The sequence below is a fragment of the Mastigoproctus giganteus genome, chromosome 13 (assembly GCF_048544385.1).
Source record: "Mastigoproctus giganteus isolate SK-2022 chromosome 13, ASM4854438v1, whole genome shotgun sequence".
NCBI classification, from domain to species: Eukaryota; Metazoa; Arthropoda; class Arachnida; order Uropygi; family Thelyphonidae; genus Mastigoproctus; species Mastigoproctus giganteus.
The window spans coordinates 117435993-117450896 of NC_143587.1; the positions used below are offsets into that span (position 1 = coordinate 117435993).

The window sequence follows — 14904 nt, forward strand, 5'->3', positions numbered from 1 at the left end:
TAGAGCCTCTTTCTATGAGCAAACAACAGGCTATGAACAAACAGGGCTCTACTTAGTGCACCGATCTATGATGAAGTGCCTCACTATATGAGATCGATACACTAAGTAGCAAACCTAGTTTACACATAGCTACGTACAGAAAGCGGCTATACCAGACATATACAATAGTTCTATATAGCTTTCATAGCTTGAGGCTTTTTCCCTAGACTTAACTATATTTACTTCACTTACTTCATCGTCTCGCATCTCACATAGAAATATATTGTGGATATATTTCGTCATAGACTCATCTGATTGGAGTCTCGTGAGATTCCCGCGGGGCTTCAGTCAGAGTCAAACCCAGGTCTGGGTAGTGTCATACACTTTAAATAAAAAGCAATATACATTACTTCTCTATTGGAGCAGTGCCTTTTATTTAGACTAGTGCAATACCAAACAACCCATGGTGAAATTCCTCCGCAATATAAGATCGATGCACTAAGTAGCTAGCAAGTTGGTTTGTAATAACTGTGCACAGAAAGAGGATATGCCCGACATGTACCATTACAATAGAATACAAATTACAATAACGACCAATGTAGGAAAAGGCAATAAAAATAATGACATATATAAAATCGATTAAAATAAACTAGGTAAAAGCGCTAAAAATATAATACCAAAAATACATCTGATAAAAACACAATATGTATAGCAGCTTTCAACTTCTATATGGATTCTTCCTTAACTAAGAAAGCCATCGTGGGACCAGTTACCTATATCACAGTTGTTGTTGTTGTTATTTGGTTTTTAGGAGCATTAGCAACTAAGGCCATATTGCTCCGGGATATGCGGTGGTCATTCCCTGACCTCTCCGCATTCTTCGTATTTGGTGGTGACGGGCTCGAACCCCGGTCTAATCAAGAAGCGTGTGCTACGCACTGCTGCTCCTTGCCACCTGGCTACGGAGGCGCCCCTATATCAACAGCGGAGGTTGGGAGACGCAATATCGTCTATGATGTCTACGTTGTTCGGTATGGCGAAACAAAAGAGAGGAATCTAAAACGACTACAAAGTGACAACAGGATGAAGAGCTTTTTATGGAGAACGAATATGAAAGTAGTACATTAAAGCACTAAATCTTTCACTTTAATCTTATATAAAATTTAACCTCACCTAGAAATGAATAATGTTTTCCAAAATTCCCCAAGACTATGTAGCGTTTTACCAAGAAACGGTGCGTATTTCCTCATATACTTATTATCTTCCACACACAGGTATGTACCATTTACGAAGAGCAAAATGTGTGAGTTGGCCTTGCTCAATTTATCTTTATTTCTTTCTTTAATTTACTGCTCTCCTCACAAATTTGAGACTTTACATATGATTTATACATCGTGTATTACAGTGTCTCAAGTTTTACTATATCTCAATCGTGTATTGCTATATCTCAAGTTCAAGTATTGAAGGTAAAAAAAATTATGAATTTAGGAATGAAATTTATAATAAGGCATTAATATAAATGAAAATGGCAAAGAACAGTATTTAGGCCTAAAGCCAGTTAACTGCAATGAAATGTTTTGCTCTTTCCCGCCCCTCCTCCAATAAGTGCTCAACGCACAGAGAGAGAGAGAGAGAGAGAGAGAGAGAGAGAGAGAGAGAGAGAGAGAGAGAGTGTACAAAAAGGTTATATGCTCACCTCCCGGTTACGAGAAAACAGTGTTTAACAAACGATACATCAACTATTAGACACCGTCCACTTTTCGATAGCTTTGATGAATGTGGCACTCTTACAATTTTTTTCCTTTTGTATTTGTAACGCGTACTTTGTTGTTAATATTAATTACATGGTGTCCCATGGGTTTTATACATAATTTGCCCTACGTGCAAGGTTTATAAGAGCCTTTGAAATGTCAGGCGAGAAGAGCAGTGAGATATGGTACTATACTGGAAAGCAAAAACTAAAAGCGAAGCATACTTTAAAAAAAATAATCGATTAAATCCGGGACGCGTTTTTACCTGGACGAGCTGAGATAATAATCTCGTTAAATAAGAATTTGAGGTTTTTTTATTATTTTTTTTTTTTTTACGGCTGCTTTTACAGAAGATAGTGTTTAAGACCTTTATTGTTAAAGAATGGGATAATATAATAATTATACACTACCTCCGAGCATATTTATTCTTGAATAATAAAAGTCGTCCTTAAAAAAATAATCTGATATACTGGCTATCGATATCACGCAAAGACAGTGATACTTTGTGCTGATATTGATAGCAACTACACTGAGTGATCACTGAATTATGACCACCAACCTAATAACATGTTCGGCCACCATTCGCACAGATAAAAGCCACTATTCGCCTGGACAATGACTCCACTATATATATACGTCCACAATACGTCCGTACGGATCTGCAGCCATGCTGCCTGCAAGGGTTTAACACAGTGTCGGAATAGATGATGGTTGCGAGTCCATACGCCTCACTTTTTGTTCCAAAAACATCCCACTGTTCAACTGGATTAAGATCAAGCGAATTTGGGGGTAAATCAAGATGGGTGATATCTTCATTGTATTCCTTGAACTAGTGAATCGCCGTGTCATCGGCCTGGCAGCAGAATGCGGGCCCGACGACACGGCGATTCACATGGGCATTATGGCGAATGCACAGAAACTAAATGTTCTCGATTCGCGCATAAAAGCCGATGCTTTTGCTAGTTGTGTTTCGTTATCAGTTTATTAAATATATACTGTAAATCAACAACAAAAACGTGAACACGGTTAAGGATTATATTCACGATTTTTTTTAAAACTCCGCTGACCTCGTGGTCGTGTCAGAGTACAAACAAGAACCTCCCCCCCCACCAAAAATAAAAAATAATTAAAATTAAAAAATGAAAATAAATAAATAAATAAATAAATAAATAAATCCGTGTTACATTTCAGTTGTTATTAAAATTCAAGAAAGAAGTCAAGTACATTACAAAAGCGTTGCTATTGTTTAATTTATTAAATCACCAGCGGAAACACGTCTAGCACTTTACATGCTGTGATTAAAAGCAATTACAAGACATTGAGTAACTATTAGGTCGTGAGATGTGCTCGATTATTTATATATATATGGTGTTTCAAATAAAAGGCACCGGGCGTTTATCTCGCTTATTTTTAGCTCTAGTCCAGTGTTTCCCAACTTTTTTCGCTATGTGGCCCAACTGGCTTTTGGCCTCAAATGTCATGGCCTAGTGAGGATCATAGCTGAGCAATTTCTTGAAACCAAAGAAATGTCAATAACAACCACAACTTAGTTCAATTTAAAAGTATTTAATGGAACAATGTTTCTCATTTGAACAATTTCTATGAGAAAACAAAACATTGCAGGCATCTGCTGAATGGGAAAAAAAAAAAAAAAAAAACTCAAACCAGTTTAAGCTGAAACTACTTTAATTCAGGAGATGTTCTCCTGAATTTTCTGCACCAGTTTCCCAATTATATGTTCCGTTGTAGAAGGCGCAAGATCGGCCTCACATTTAAGGGGTTCCGAGCCTTTGTCTTCAACTGCCCCAATGCTGAGAAGCCTGATTCACAAAGGTAAGTAGTTGCAAAGGGCAGGAGCTTCCGAAGCATTCCTTTGCAATGTTGGGGTAGCTTCCCATCATTTTTGGCCAAAACTCATAGATAGAGGAAGCTTCAAAGACATTTCTGCATCCAGAATCATTTTGAAGTTCAATCAGTTTATCTTGCAGGTCATCCTGGACGTCACTGATTTTAACAAGAAAAGGATTCCCCGTGAGCTACAGTCCTTCTCTCCCAATTTCTGAAAAGCACTGCAGAAATTCTTCTTGGAGACAGCTGAGGTGTATCACAACATCATTTGCAACGCCAGGATCCAAGGGATCATTAATGGTGACTGCTGAAAGCGATTCGAACATGGCAAAGTTCCCTTCCTCAGCCTTTCGTTTCCAGTTTTCAAGCTTCTGCATAAATGCACTGAGACACAATTGACAATGAACTGAATGATAGTTATTCCCTTTCCTTGCAGCTTTAGATTCAGTCTGTTCAGCTGATCTAAAATATCCACAAGGTATGCGCAACAAAAGACCCACAGCTTTTCATGGAAGGAAGCTACAAGTTTGTGCTTTATTGCATCTGTAGGAAACTCTGCAACTCTTCCCGAAATCCAAACACTCGTGCCACAATATTGCCTTTTGATAGCCAACGCACCTTGCTGTAGTAGAGCAGGTTCTTATGCTCTGAATACATTTCTTTGCACAATTACTTGAACAGTCGGGAATTCAAAGCACTGATTTTGATGTAGTTCACAATTTGACGCCTTGTTCAAGAACATCCTGAAGATGAGATGGAAGGGTTTTTGAAGAAAGAGCTTGCCGATGAATCAGACAGTGAACACCAATGAACACCAATTCCAATAGCGTTTGGAAGCCACTTTTTGCTCAGCATAGCTGGGGCGCCATCGGTGCACACTCCACATAGATTGTGCCAGTTCAGTCCCTCATGGTCAAAGAACTCTGATACTATTTCCATCACATCCACAGCTCTTTTATTTCTTTAATTTCTTTCGAGAGAATGGCAGAATAAGAATTCTTCCTTGATGGAATCACCCTTCACATACCGAACGAAGACAAGAAGCTGGGAACAGGATGAAACATCTGTGGATTCATCCAACTGAACTGAGAACAATACAAATGCAGAGTCTTCAATTTCGGCAATCACCTGTTCTTTTATGTCGCTAGTCAAGTCAGCAATCCTCCTCTGAACCGTATTATTCGATAAAGAAATTTTGAACTTTTTTTTCAGCTTCTTCTCCAAGCAAAATACGAGCCATCTTCAAAACACATGGCTTGATCAGAGTCTCTCCGACTATGTGAGGTTTCTTCTGTTGCGCAATGAGGAAGCTGACGGCATAAGAAGCCTCCGTAAGACGCTTGTCTTGCTGAAACAATGCTCCACTTTGATCCAAGCGCTGGCGCTTCACGTTCTCTTCCATTCGCTTGAAGTAGTCCACATCCTTATGTTGATGTTGCGGATGCATCTTCACTAAATGGAGCTTCAACTTCGATGGGTACAAAGAGTGATTTCCGAGAACTTTCTGGCACAGGATGCATTGTCCCCTTAATTCTCCAAGATCGTGGAAGGTTGTGAATCCAAAATTTTTGTATTGCTCATCATATCCTTATTTTGTCATTTTAGAAGGGTTTCTGGAGTAAAACTTTGAAATACCTAGCAAATAAAAAAAAAAATGTAAAAAAAATACAGGGAATAGAAAAAATGGACATATGATTATAGCCAAAAATCGATTTCAGATCCAGGAATAGTTTGAGCAGTATGGCCCCCACTTTTTTTTTTTTTTTTTTAATCAGCATGCAATGAATCGATACTACTTGAGGGACGATCCCGTTTATGTATCTTTTCACCATATTATACCATATATATGTGTATTATATATGGCATAACATATTCTTCAATATAGAAGTTGTTACCATGAAATATATGAACAAGATAACTCACCTAGAAATAGTCTTGGAAGGTGATAAACATTTTTGCATGCAAAGTTATGAATAATGGTAAGTTTCTTTTTATACTAACGGAATGTAAGAGTAGATTCGGAAACGTCGCCTGTCAATAAAAAATTAGTTCAGTCAACTCTCGATTTAAGTTGCCTCCATTTAACGGACATCAACCAAACTAAGCTTTTCGCCCGTACTGGATCCAGTGACACAAATGCCTAAAGTCTTATGCTGTTTACTATCGGTTTTACGTTGAAATAAATAATAAAGCATCAACTAAACCAAGCTTTTCAAAATAATAAAATAGAAAAAAACGAAATACTGTAAAGAGAGAAATTTAAAGGCTGCTATTTAATCAGTCATTATTTTTAAGAAATTATAGAAAATTTGTCTGCGGAACAAACGCGCAAACTACCCTGCAGGTAGTAGTAATAATGGCAAATGATGCGAGAAAGCAAGTTATATAGCAACACCAAAGAAATGAAAAAATAAAATAAAATAAATAAAATACAAATCGCCCATCCAAGAATTTGTCTAGTTCTCCCTTGAATTTATTCAACCTGTCCACTTCCACAACACAAGATGGAAGCCTGTTCCAACAATCAACCACCCGCTGGCTGGATGCAAGCTTCCGCACATCTATTCTGCAACTATCCTTCCTCAACTTGAATTTATGGCCCCTCATATATGTAAGTCTCAGCAAGTGGAAGAATACCACTTCCAGTGACTCTGGTGATAATGGGCTTGGCACACCCAGGGTCCTGAGCTGGATATCATCACTCTTCTCTCTCTCTCTCTCTCTCTCTCTCTCTCTCTCTCTCTGTAATTCAGAATTTTTTTTTTTTTCTGGTGCAGCATAAGCCTCGGGCTCCTTTGCACCATATGGCTAATGCTAATAATAATAATAATAATAACAACAAGCACATTCTTCCATATGTACAGTTGGAGTTGCTTCGAATTTTCTTACCTTAACTTGAGATAACCGTAAATAATACTGTAGAGTAAAAATATAACAATGTATTTCTCTTACAGGAATATGGTGTGGCGTTCATGGAAACAAGTGCCAAAACGGGATTGAACGTAGATCTTTGCTTTATGGCCATAGCTAGGTAAGGACTTCCACTGTGCGTTGGTGTGATCTATAGTACACAGATATATATATCCTGGAATGTGCTTATACAAAGATTTAAATTGGTGCCACACAATAGAAACATAGGAATTTTTTCTCGTTTAATTCTGTTATATCTTATTTTCCTATAAGAACGTACTTTTATTATATGCCTATATTATGTCTATACATAGTTGATAAGGTTGCCAGGGGTAGTTACTCGTAGAGTAGAGGTTTTCACACATTTACGTCGCTAATTTGTTCCTATAAATGGTATCATATTCCGAAAAGTTGCAAATCTGACATGTTTTTATTTAAACATATGCAAATTTATATTTTATGAAAGGAGATATGTAGGTTACCGTGGTCATTTTTTTTCTTTTCTTTTTTGTTTCGCCGAGTTAATTTAAGCTTTATTTAACTACTCGTTAAATAATTAAACAAATAAATATTTAAAAAAAGGAAAGCAATAAAAATACAAACATGCATAAGAGCACCGTATTAATCATACCAAACTATTCCATTTTAATAAGACAAAAATAGAAATTTGAACAGAGCTTTCTGCATCTTCTTCATACAGTTCATTAAAGAAGTTCAAAAAATTCACTCAATACGATTCAATTTTGCCGCTCCATTCCATGTTAGGTTTTTTTTTTTTTTTTTTTTATTTGGTAGTTGTTGGCGCATCGGCTTCTGTGGCCATATTGCACCTCCCAAGGTTTTTGCAGTACTTTGATCCAAGCCTGAGGCGAGAATCGAACCCGCGACCTTTGGGTTGCCGGGCAGGTACTTTACCCACTCGGCTAGCCCGGTCGGCTCCCATGTTAGGATAATCTTCAACAATGGTTTGCAAAAGTCTGGGTTATAATCCCGTCATAGACCGGAGGAATTTAAGTCCTCTGCAATCGAGGCTATAGTTAGCCGATATAAAATGTAGAGTTTTACCCCGGAGTTATTCCGAATTTTCAATCCCCACAACATGCAAATCGGCTTTTGGACAGGGCAGGTACACTTGTAGACATAGTACACAATGGCATAATATGGCCCAAGTCGCTGACGCCTAAAAACCAACAACAGCTCCCACCCATGGCAAGAGTTAAGAAGCCTAGACTGAAGAAGTGACTGAGCGAAAAATCGAGACCCCTTCCCCAGAAGAAAACTGATGAGGAAGGGATAAACTGCATAGTGGTCTAGTGTAAATTTACTTTCAAGTGTCTGTGGAAGGGGGGGGGGCTTAAGTAACAAACTGGCACTTGGAGCGTCCAATAAGAGCGCAGTAGATAACCCGCCTCCTCGCGGCGTCCAGATGATTACACCCAGTGGCTAAAAAACTAGTCCACAACACATGATACCACACACGACTGACTTTGCCTTAAGGCTGCAGCAAAGAAGTTACAGCAGTTATTGGGGGGGGGGGATTCCGAGTCCTGCATACATAATGGTCCAGGAAGCCTGTTTGTTATTTGGTTTTTAGGAGCATTAGCAACTAAGGCCATATTGCTCTGGGGATATCCGGTGGTCATTCCCTGACCTTTCCGCATCCTCCGTATTTGGTGGTCCAGGAAGCCACAATCATCATTGGCTGATGGCTGTGGAAGGGGAGAATTTCCTTATAAAAAAAAAAAAAAAAACTATGTTCTTATCTTCAAGCGATCTTCAAATGATATCATTTTTGTGGTCACTTTATCACTGAACTCATAAAAAAAAAAAAAAAAAAAAAAAATTTAAATGAACTTTTTGGGGGTAATCAGTAACTCAAAATGCTGCTGAACCCAGAGTGCTACAGTACCATGGATGAGTGAGTTCGGGAATCCAGAGTAAACTTTGTCCCTTAAATATTCGAAGGTTTTTCAGGAAATAGACAAGAACACGAAAGAAAAAGAACAGAAGTAAACTGGGAGTGAATAAAGAGGGGGAAAAAGTTAGTTCGGCAAATCTGAGAACCTTTTTTTTTTTTTTTTTTTTTAGTTGTTGGCGCATGTAGGTGCATTATGGCGCTTCTGGGGCCATAATGCACCTCCCAAAGTTTTTGCATTTTACTCTGATCCAAGCCTGAGGCGGGATTCGAACCCGCGACCTTTCGGTTGGCAGGCAGGCACTTTACCCACCTGGCTAACTTGGTCGGCAAATCTCGGAACTGAACCGTGAAGCCACAGATGCTGACTCTCTCCCGTGGTCTAAATGTTTATAAGAAAGTTTACAGCATATTGTCGCCGAAGTATTAATGCTTGCTTTTACTGTAAATTCAAATGAATGCGAACAGTTATTTTAGTTACACTGAAGTTCCTTTTAATATTTTTATCCTTGAAACTTTCATTTAAATAAATTTTCTGTTTTACTCGGGCACGACCACACGGTCAGAGGAGTTCACAAGGTAGAGATAATACAAGAAACAGCACTGTATTCAGCAGTCACGGGTTGAACCCGGGTCACTCAAGGTACGTGTACTTATGCACCCACGCACTTGCCCACTCGTCTACGGCGGCACACATTTGATTCCATCTATTTATGTTTTTAACATTAAAGTTATATTTCAATAGAAAATTCTAGCAATTTAAACGTGTTTCTATTTATTACATACAATTAGGCTAAATACAGCACTCATTACAATGCTTTTTTTTTTATTTATGCTATGTCATTATAAGTGGTTGTCCATTTCTCGCTGTTCATAACAGTAACGAAAGAAGTCCATTTATCAATTTAAATATTTTATAGCTTTATAAAATATTGAAACGATATTTAAATCAAAATTCGTGAACTTTACCTGCGTTCGATTTTGATTACGGAAAGACCTTCTGCTCTCACTGAAAACCGAGCGCTGAGCTTATGTTCAACTTTCATAGTTGGGTATGCGTTCACTAACAGAGAACCAACCGCAAACTGATGAGAAGCCAACAATACTGAAAACAGCTCTTCTGGCGGTGTCTCAGATTTTACATGTACAGGGGATTCGCCTATTCAGTGATGCTATACAAATTAAAAATATATTGGTAACTTAGGAGGAAAAAATAATGTTATCCAAATTCTGCCTAAGTTGAGCATAAGCCCAAGCCATAGGGCCAAGTGCTCAGAGCAGAAAGTCTCTCTACGATCAAAGTCTAACGCGGATAAAGGATACAAATTTTGATTTGAAAGCTACATTCCACATCTGCTTCATCGTTATCAAAGTCGTACTTTAATACATCTTAAGGGGATAAAGTCTCAAAATGCTTTTCCCTGCACCTAAAATTTATATTAGGTGCCGCAGCCTAGTGGTCAGGCGCGCGGGTGCATAAGTACGTGCCTTGAGTGACCGGGGTTCAAGCCCGTGACTGCTGGAATACGGTGCTGTTTTTTGTATTCTCTCTATCTTGCGAACTCCTCTGACCGTTTGGTCGTCCCGGAGTATAAACAGAAAATTTATTTTATTATATTGCTTGCATAATACGAGTACTCTGTGCTTATCCCTAATATACTGGATTATAGATCATTAATAATCACAAGATAGACGGAATAGGTGACATTGCACTAGCCCACAATTCTTTACGAATAATTTTTTATTATTATTATCTGTTTATTTCTCTTTCGAGACACCCATAGACAGCACGTGGCTAGAGGGTGTGGTTACATTATAGTATTTACAAGCATGTTTACATGAACTTATTTACAAAATTTGGAGATGAAAAAACACAGAATATGTGGTTAATGAATTAATTGTTAAGTTAGTTTAATTAATTGCAAATGGTTGTTAAATGCTAAATATTATTATATAAATTATTAAATTAGTCTTCTTATTATATTTATACTTGCCGATACACATTACCAAAGATTTCTGTCCTATACATTTTGTCTTTACATAGTTTCTCTGGATCTATATTTAAATTATTAAAATAATTAACAGTATTTGCTGGGAAAAATCTCCCCAGAGAGTCCAATTGAGTCAGTTGGCACTTGAGACTTGGTTCTTCCCTCTTTATTCTCGGTCGTATCATCCGGGGGCGAGTGATCACGTTTCCCACTTTCAGCGAATCTATTCTCTCCGTTAATAGCTTTGCCAGAGTTAAGATGTTTCTGGTTGTGATGATATACTTCCAGGGTGTGATGTCCAGATTGGCAGACTATCCATTTTGACTATTCTTTACGAATAGCCAAAAATTATTCGTAAAGAATTGTTTACTTTATTGATTATCCACATTAAGCCATGATGCGGTCATCTCTACTTCATACAGAGAAAACTTTAACCGGTTATACTGAAGGTGCCTTGGCTGCTGATGCCTTTCCAGATAAGAAGAGATCTTTAGTTTGCCGTTTGCAAAAGAAGTCAAGACAACTGCTCATTCGGCTACAATGGGTAATCATGGACACACTACCTTAACCCTAACAACACACAGAAGTAAAGAGCGGAGGCGAAGTTTTCTGTTCATTGAGTACAGAAAGAAAATGAAGAGACTATCTTTCTTACCATTATCGAACAATATTATAGTGCTCTCCTTAAACACCTATGTAAAGCAATCAGTGAAAAAGCAAAATGCACAAGGGCATTCTCCTTTTCCACCATATCTCATCATACAGCTTAAATTGGTACATGCCAAGAGACTATAAAGGGCCGCCATAGCCCAGTGGTCAGGCGTGCGAGTGCATAAGTACACGTGCCTTGAGTGACCCGGGTTCAAGCCCGTGACTGCTGAATACGGTGCTATTTCTTGTATTCTCTCTACCTTGTGAACTCCTCTGACCGTGTGGTCGTCCTGGAGTATAAACAGAAAATTTTATTTATTTATTTTTATTTTATTTCTTGCACACTAATGGTCTGCGTATAAACAGAGATATGAAACCGTGAGGAGAGGCCAAGAGGATAGTTAACGGGGAAAGAAGACTGTGACTGGAAGGTTTACTGCATCAGGCAACTGATGCAGTAAACCTTCATCAGGCAACTGATGCAGTAAATGGCTGATGGAAAATGTTATGAACGCAAAAAATTATGGATGGCATTTTTGAACATTAAGAAGCGTTTGATGCCGTGAAGAGAGAGAAAGTTTGGAAGGTTTTGAGAAACTTTGGGACAGAGAAAAATCTTGTGGAGAGAATAGAGAATATGTACACCAACACAGTGAGCAAAGCAAGAACAGTGATGAGGTTGATAGAAGTTCGAGGCAAGGAGGCGTCCTGTCACCACTACTGTTCACAGCTGTCATGAATGATGTGCAATGTAGAGTGGCGGAACAACTTGGACAAAACCAAATGAAAGTCATTCTCTTTGCAGATGACCTCTGCATATGGAGAGAGAGCAGGAACTAGTGCAACGGCAAGTTGATATGTGGGCTAGTATGGCCAATGAATTTGGACTGGTTTTCAGTCAAGAACGAAGTAATGGTTCTAAAGAGGAGTGGCGAGCCTGAAGGATACATTACAATGGTAGGGAAAGAGCTAAAAATGGTTAACAACTTGAAGTATCTAGGAAGCACCATTACAAAGACTGGAGCCATAGACGAAGAAATAAGTAGAAGGATACAAGCGGGCGTAATTTCTAGAGGCAGACAAGAGATCTGATCTGGAACAGAAACATACTACTGAAGTCTAAGAAGGCTATATATCAGACCTATTACGTACCAATTGTGACGTATGCATCTGACACATGGACTATGAGTAAAATCGATGAAAGCAGACCGCAGGGGACAGAAATGAGATTTGTGAGGAGCATTGCCGGAAAGACAAGATGCGACACAGTCAGAAATTGTGTGATTAGAGAGAGAATTCAGGTTGAAAAACTCCAGAATAGGATTGAAAGGTCTCGTTTGAAATGGTTTGGACATGTCAAGAGGATGAACGAGAGGCGTTTTCTAAGAAGAATGTTTGATTTACAATTAAGGGACTTTTTTTTTTTTTTTTTTTTATTTGGTAGTTGTTGGCGCATCGGCTTCTGTGGCCATATTGCACCTCCCACGGTTTCTGCAGTACTTTGATCCAAGCCCGAGGCGAGAATCGAACCCGCGACCTTTGGGTTGCCGGGCAGGTACTTTACCCACTCGGCTAGCCCGGTCGGCAATTAAGGGACAAAGACCAAGAAGGAGACCAAGAATGAGGTGGCAGGACTTGATAAAGACCGACGTCATTAAGTGGAGAGGAAACTGGTGTGAAATCAACGACGGAGAGAAGTACACGGACAGGGCATGGTGGCGAAGCTTCATACGCCGACCCGTGGAATAGCGAAACGATGACAGATGGACTGAGTAAATAAATAAAATAGTTACTCGGATTAGTAAAGAACTTAAAAAGTATTGCAATGGGTTATCAATCACAAGAATTGAATTGCTTACTCATTTTATTGGGTCCCATGAGTAAACTTATCTTCTTGTTTTCTATTTATAGGGAACTCACTTACCGATATACCAAAACTCCGTGTGAGCTTAAATTTAACGTTAACGAATATGTACGACAAGAGAGCCAAAAACCTAAAGCAGGATGTTGCGGATAATTGGAAGATGACATTCCCAAGACTTACAGTTATCTTGCCTTTGTGTTGAAGGATGTTAGTCAAGTCTTTCCCCTTTGCTGCCAAAGCATATGTTCCAAGAAAGAAACTACCTGCCATATGAAATGTTGAAGAAATTTATCAAATATTTATAAAAGCGTTTTGGTGACTTCTGCTACTAGATGTTGCTGTCACCCTAATTTGTTCGTTGTTGATATTAATGTTATATTTCATGTGTATATATGCATAATGTATCTATGTATATATGTTGTAAATGAAGAAGAAAGGAAATAAATATAATCTACTATATGTGCAGTATTTTTTTTCTATAATACATACATTAGACGCGCGCACAATTAGCAAACTATCTATCTCTCTAAGATCCTTGCTAACTTAGGAGCAAAAGGAAAACCAAACAAATGAGAATCTCAGGATATTGCTTTGTATCACTTTAATGATTTTAATATACAATAAAACTTGGTTATTACATTCCTTATATTCATGTTCCTTTATTCTGCTGATTATTACTCAGCTACAAAATCTCATAAAGCATGTTAATTTTTCTCTATATTACATTTATTCTCATTTCGTGTTCGGTTATTGAAACCTATTTTTGCGATCCTCCCTAAGACAAAAGTACCCAGCTAATTTTTTGCTGTAGCATGAGATCGATATCCTTACTAATGACTAGCACATAATTAGAGCAGCAAGAATTTATAGTGAAGGAATGGGAGAAGTGGATAATTAGGAGCAAGAAAAGAAAACCGAAAGAAGAAATATACGGAGACCTTCGGTTCCGTATATTTCTTATTCAAGTGATTTTAAATAGCAGCAACATAATGTCATCGTATTAGTTAATTTTTTAATCATGCACTTGAACAACATTTACTACTATTTTATATATTTATTCTCTCTCTTAAATTATTCAAAATATTCTTTTTAAAACATTCCCCCTTAAAAGTAAACGTAAAGCTTATCAACTTTCAGTTTTAATGAGAGATGAAAACTATCATTTATAGCAATGCTTTAAAACCTTTTTTCGACCAGAAATACTTCTGAAAATACAAATTTTTCGCAAAATTCCCGGTGTTTGCGAAAAAGATTAGAAAGCACTTATTTAAAGCATGTTCATCAACTAAACTTTTATTTTCACATTTCAAAATGAAATTAATGGACACCGTTTTTTTTTTTTTTTTTTTTTTTTTTTCACTTATAAACATTTCATTAATGCTTCTCAAGCAATGGAATATGTCGACGAAGAAAGCTCTAAATATGTCAAAGAAATATGCGAAAAAATCTGAAGGGAAAATTGAAAAAAAATCAAAACTGGATTTGGTGATATTTTTTACTCAAGTTCATATGAACTGGTAAAGAATACTGATTTAGAAATATGCAGATTCTATACAGATAATCTTTTATGAATGATTTGCGATGCAAAGAATAAGCAAGAAAGAATAAGCGGATTCATTCATTTAATGAAAGTAAAAACCTATTAAAACAATGAAAACTACAACAGATTGAAGTTGCAAATGTTACATTATTTTACTGTAATTTGAAAATGAAATGCACAATTCTTATGGGTTTTGGTGACTTCTGCTATTTTGGTAATTAACTATATAGTATCGGTGTAAATACAGCATAGTTAACCCATAAATTTGAACTACGTAAGTAGCGTAGAAGGCATCGTTTTAATTGTATCTCATATTGTGGTTCCTTCACAACGAGATAGCGGTATTGCACTACTTCAAATAAATAACGCTTCTCTAGTAAAGACTACTGTTATTTATTTTCAGAGGATACCACCACCCAGATGATCGTTTCGAAGCTATTATTTATGAAGCTTCG

At 37.6% G+C, this 14904-nt stretch overlaps 1 protein-coding gene across 1 annotated transcript in view; it reads left to right on the forward strand.

The window, feature by feature from the left end:
- The window catches only part of LOC150076388 (ras-related protein Rab-37-like), a 213801-nt gene extending 200512 nt beyond the window's left edge, over window positions 1-13289 (forward strand). Inside the window, exons 7-8 of the mRNA XM_090387096.1 lie at window positions 6533-6609; window positions 12957-13289. Coding sequence (XP_090243222.1) covers window positions 6533-6609; window positions 12957-13062 — 183 coding nt within the window. The 3' untranslated portion in view covers window positions 13063-13289. The remainder of the gene's footprint in view (window positions 1-6532; window positions 6610-12956) is intronic.
- Window positions 13290-14904: the final 1615 nt, after the last annotated feature.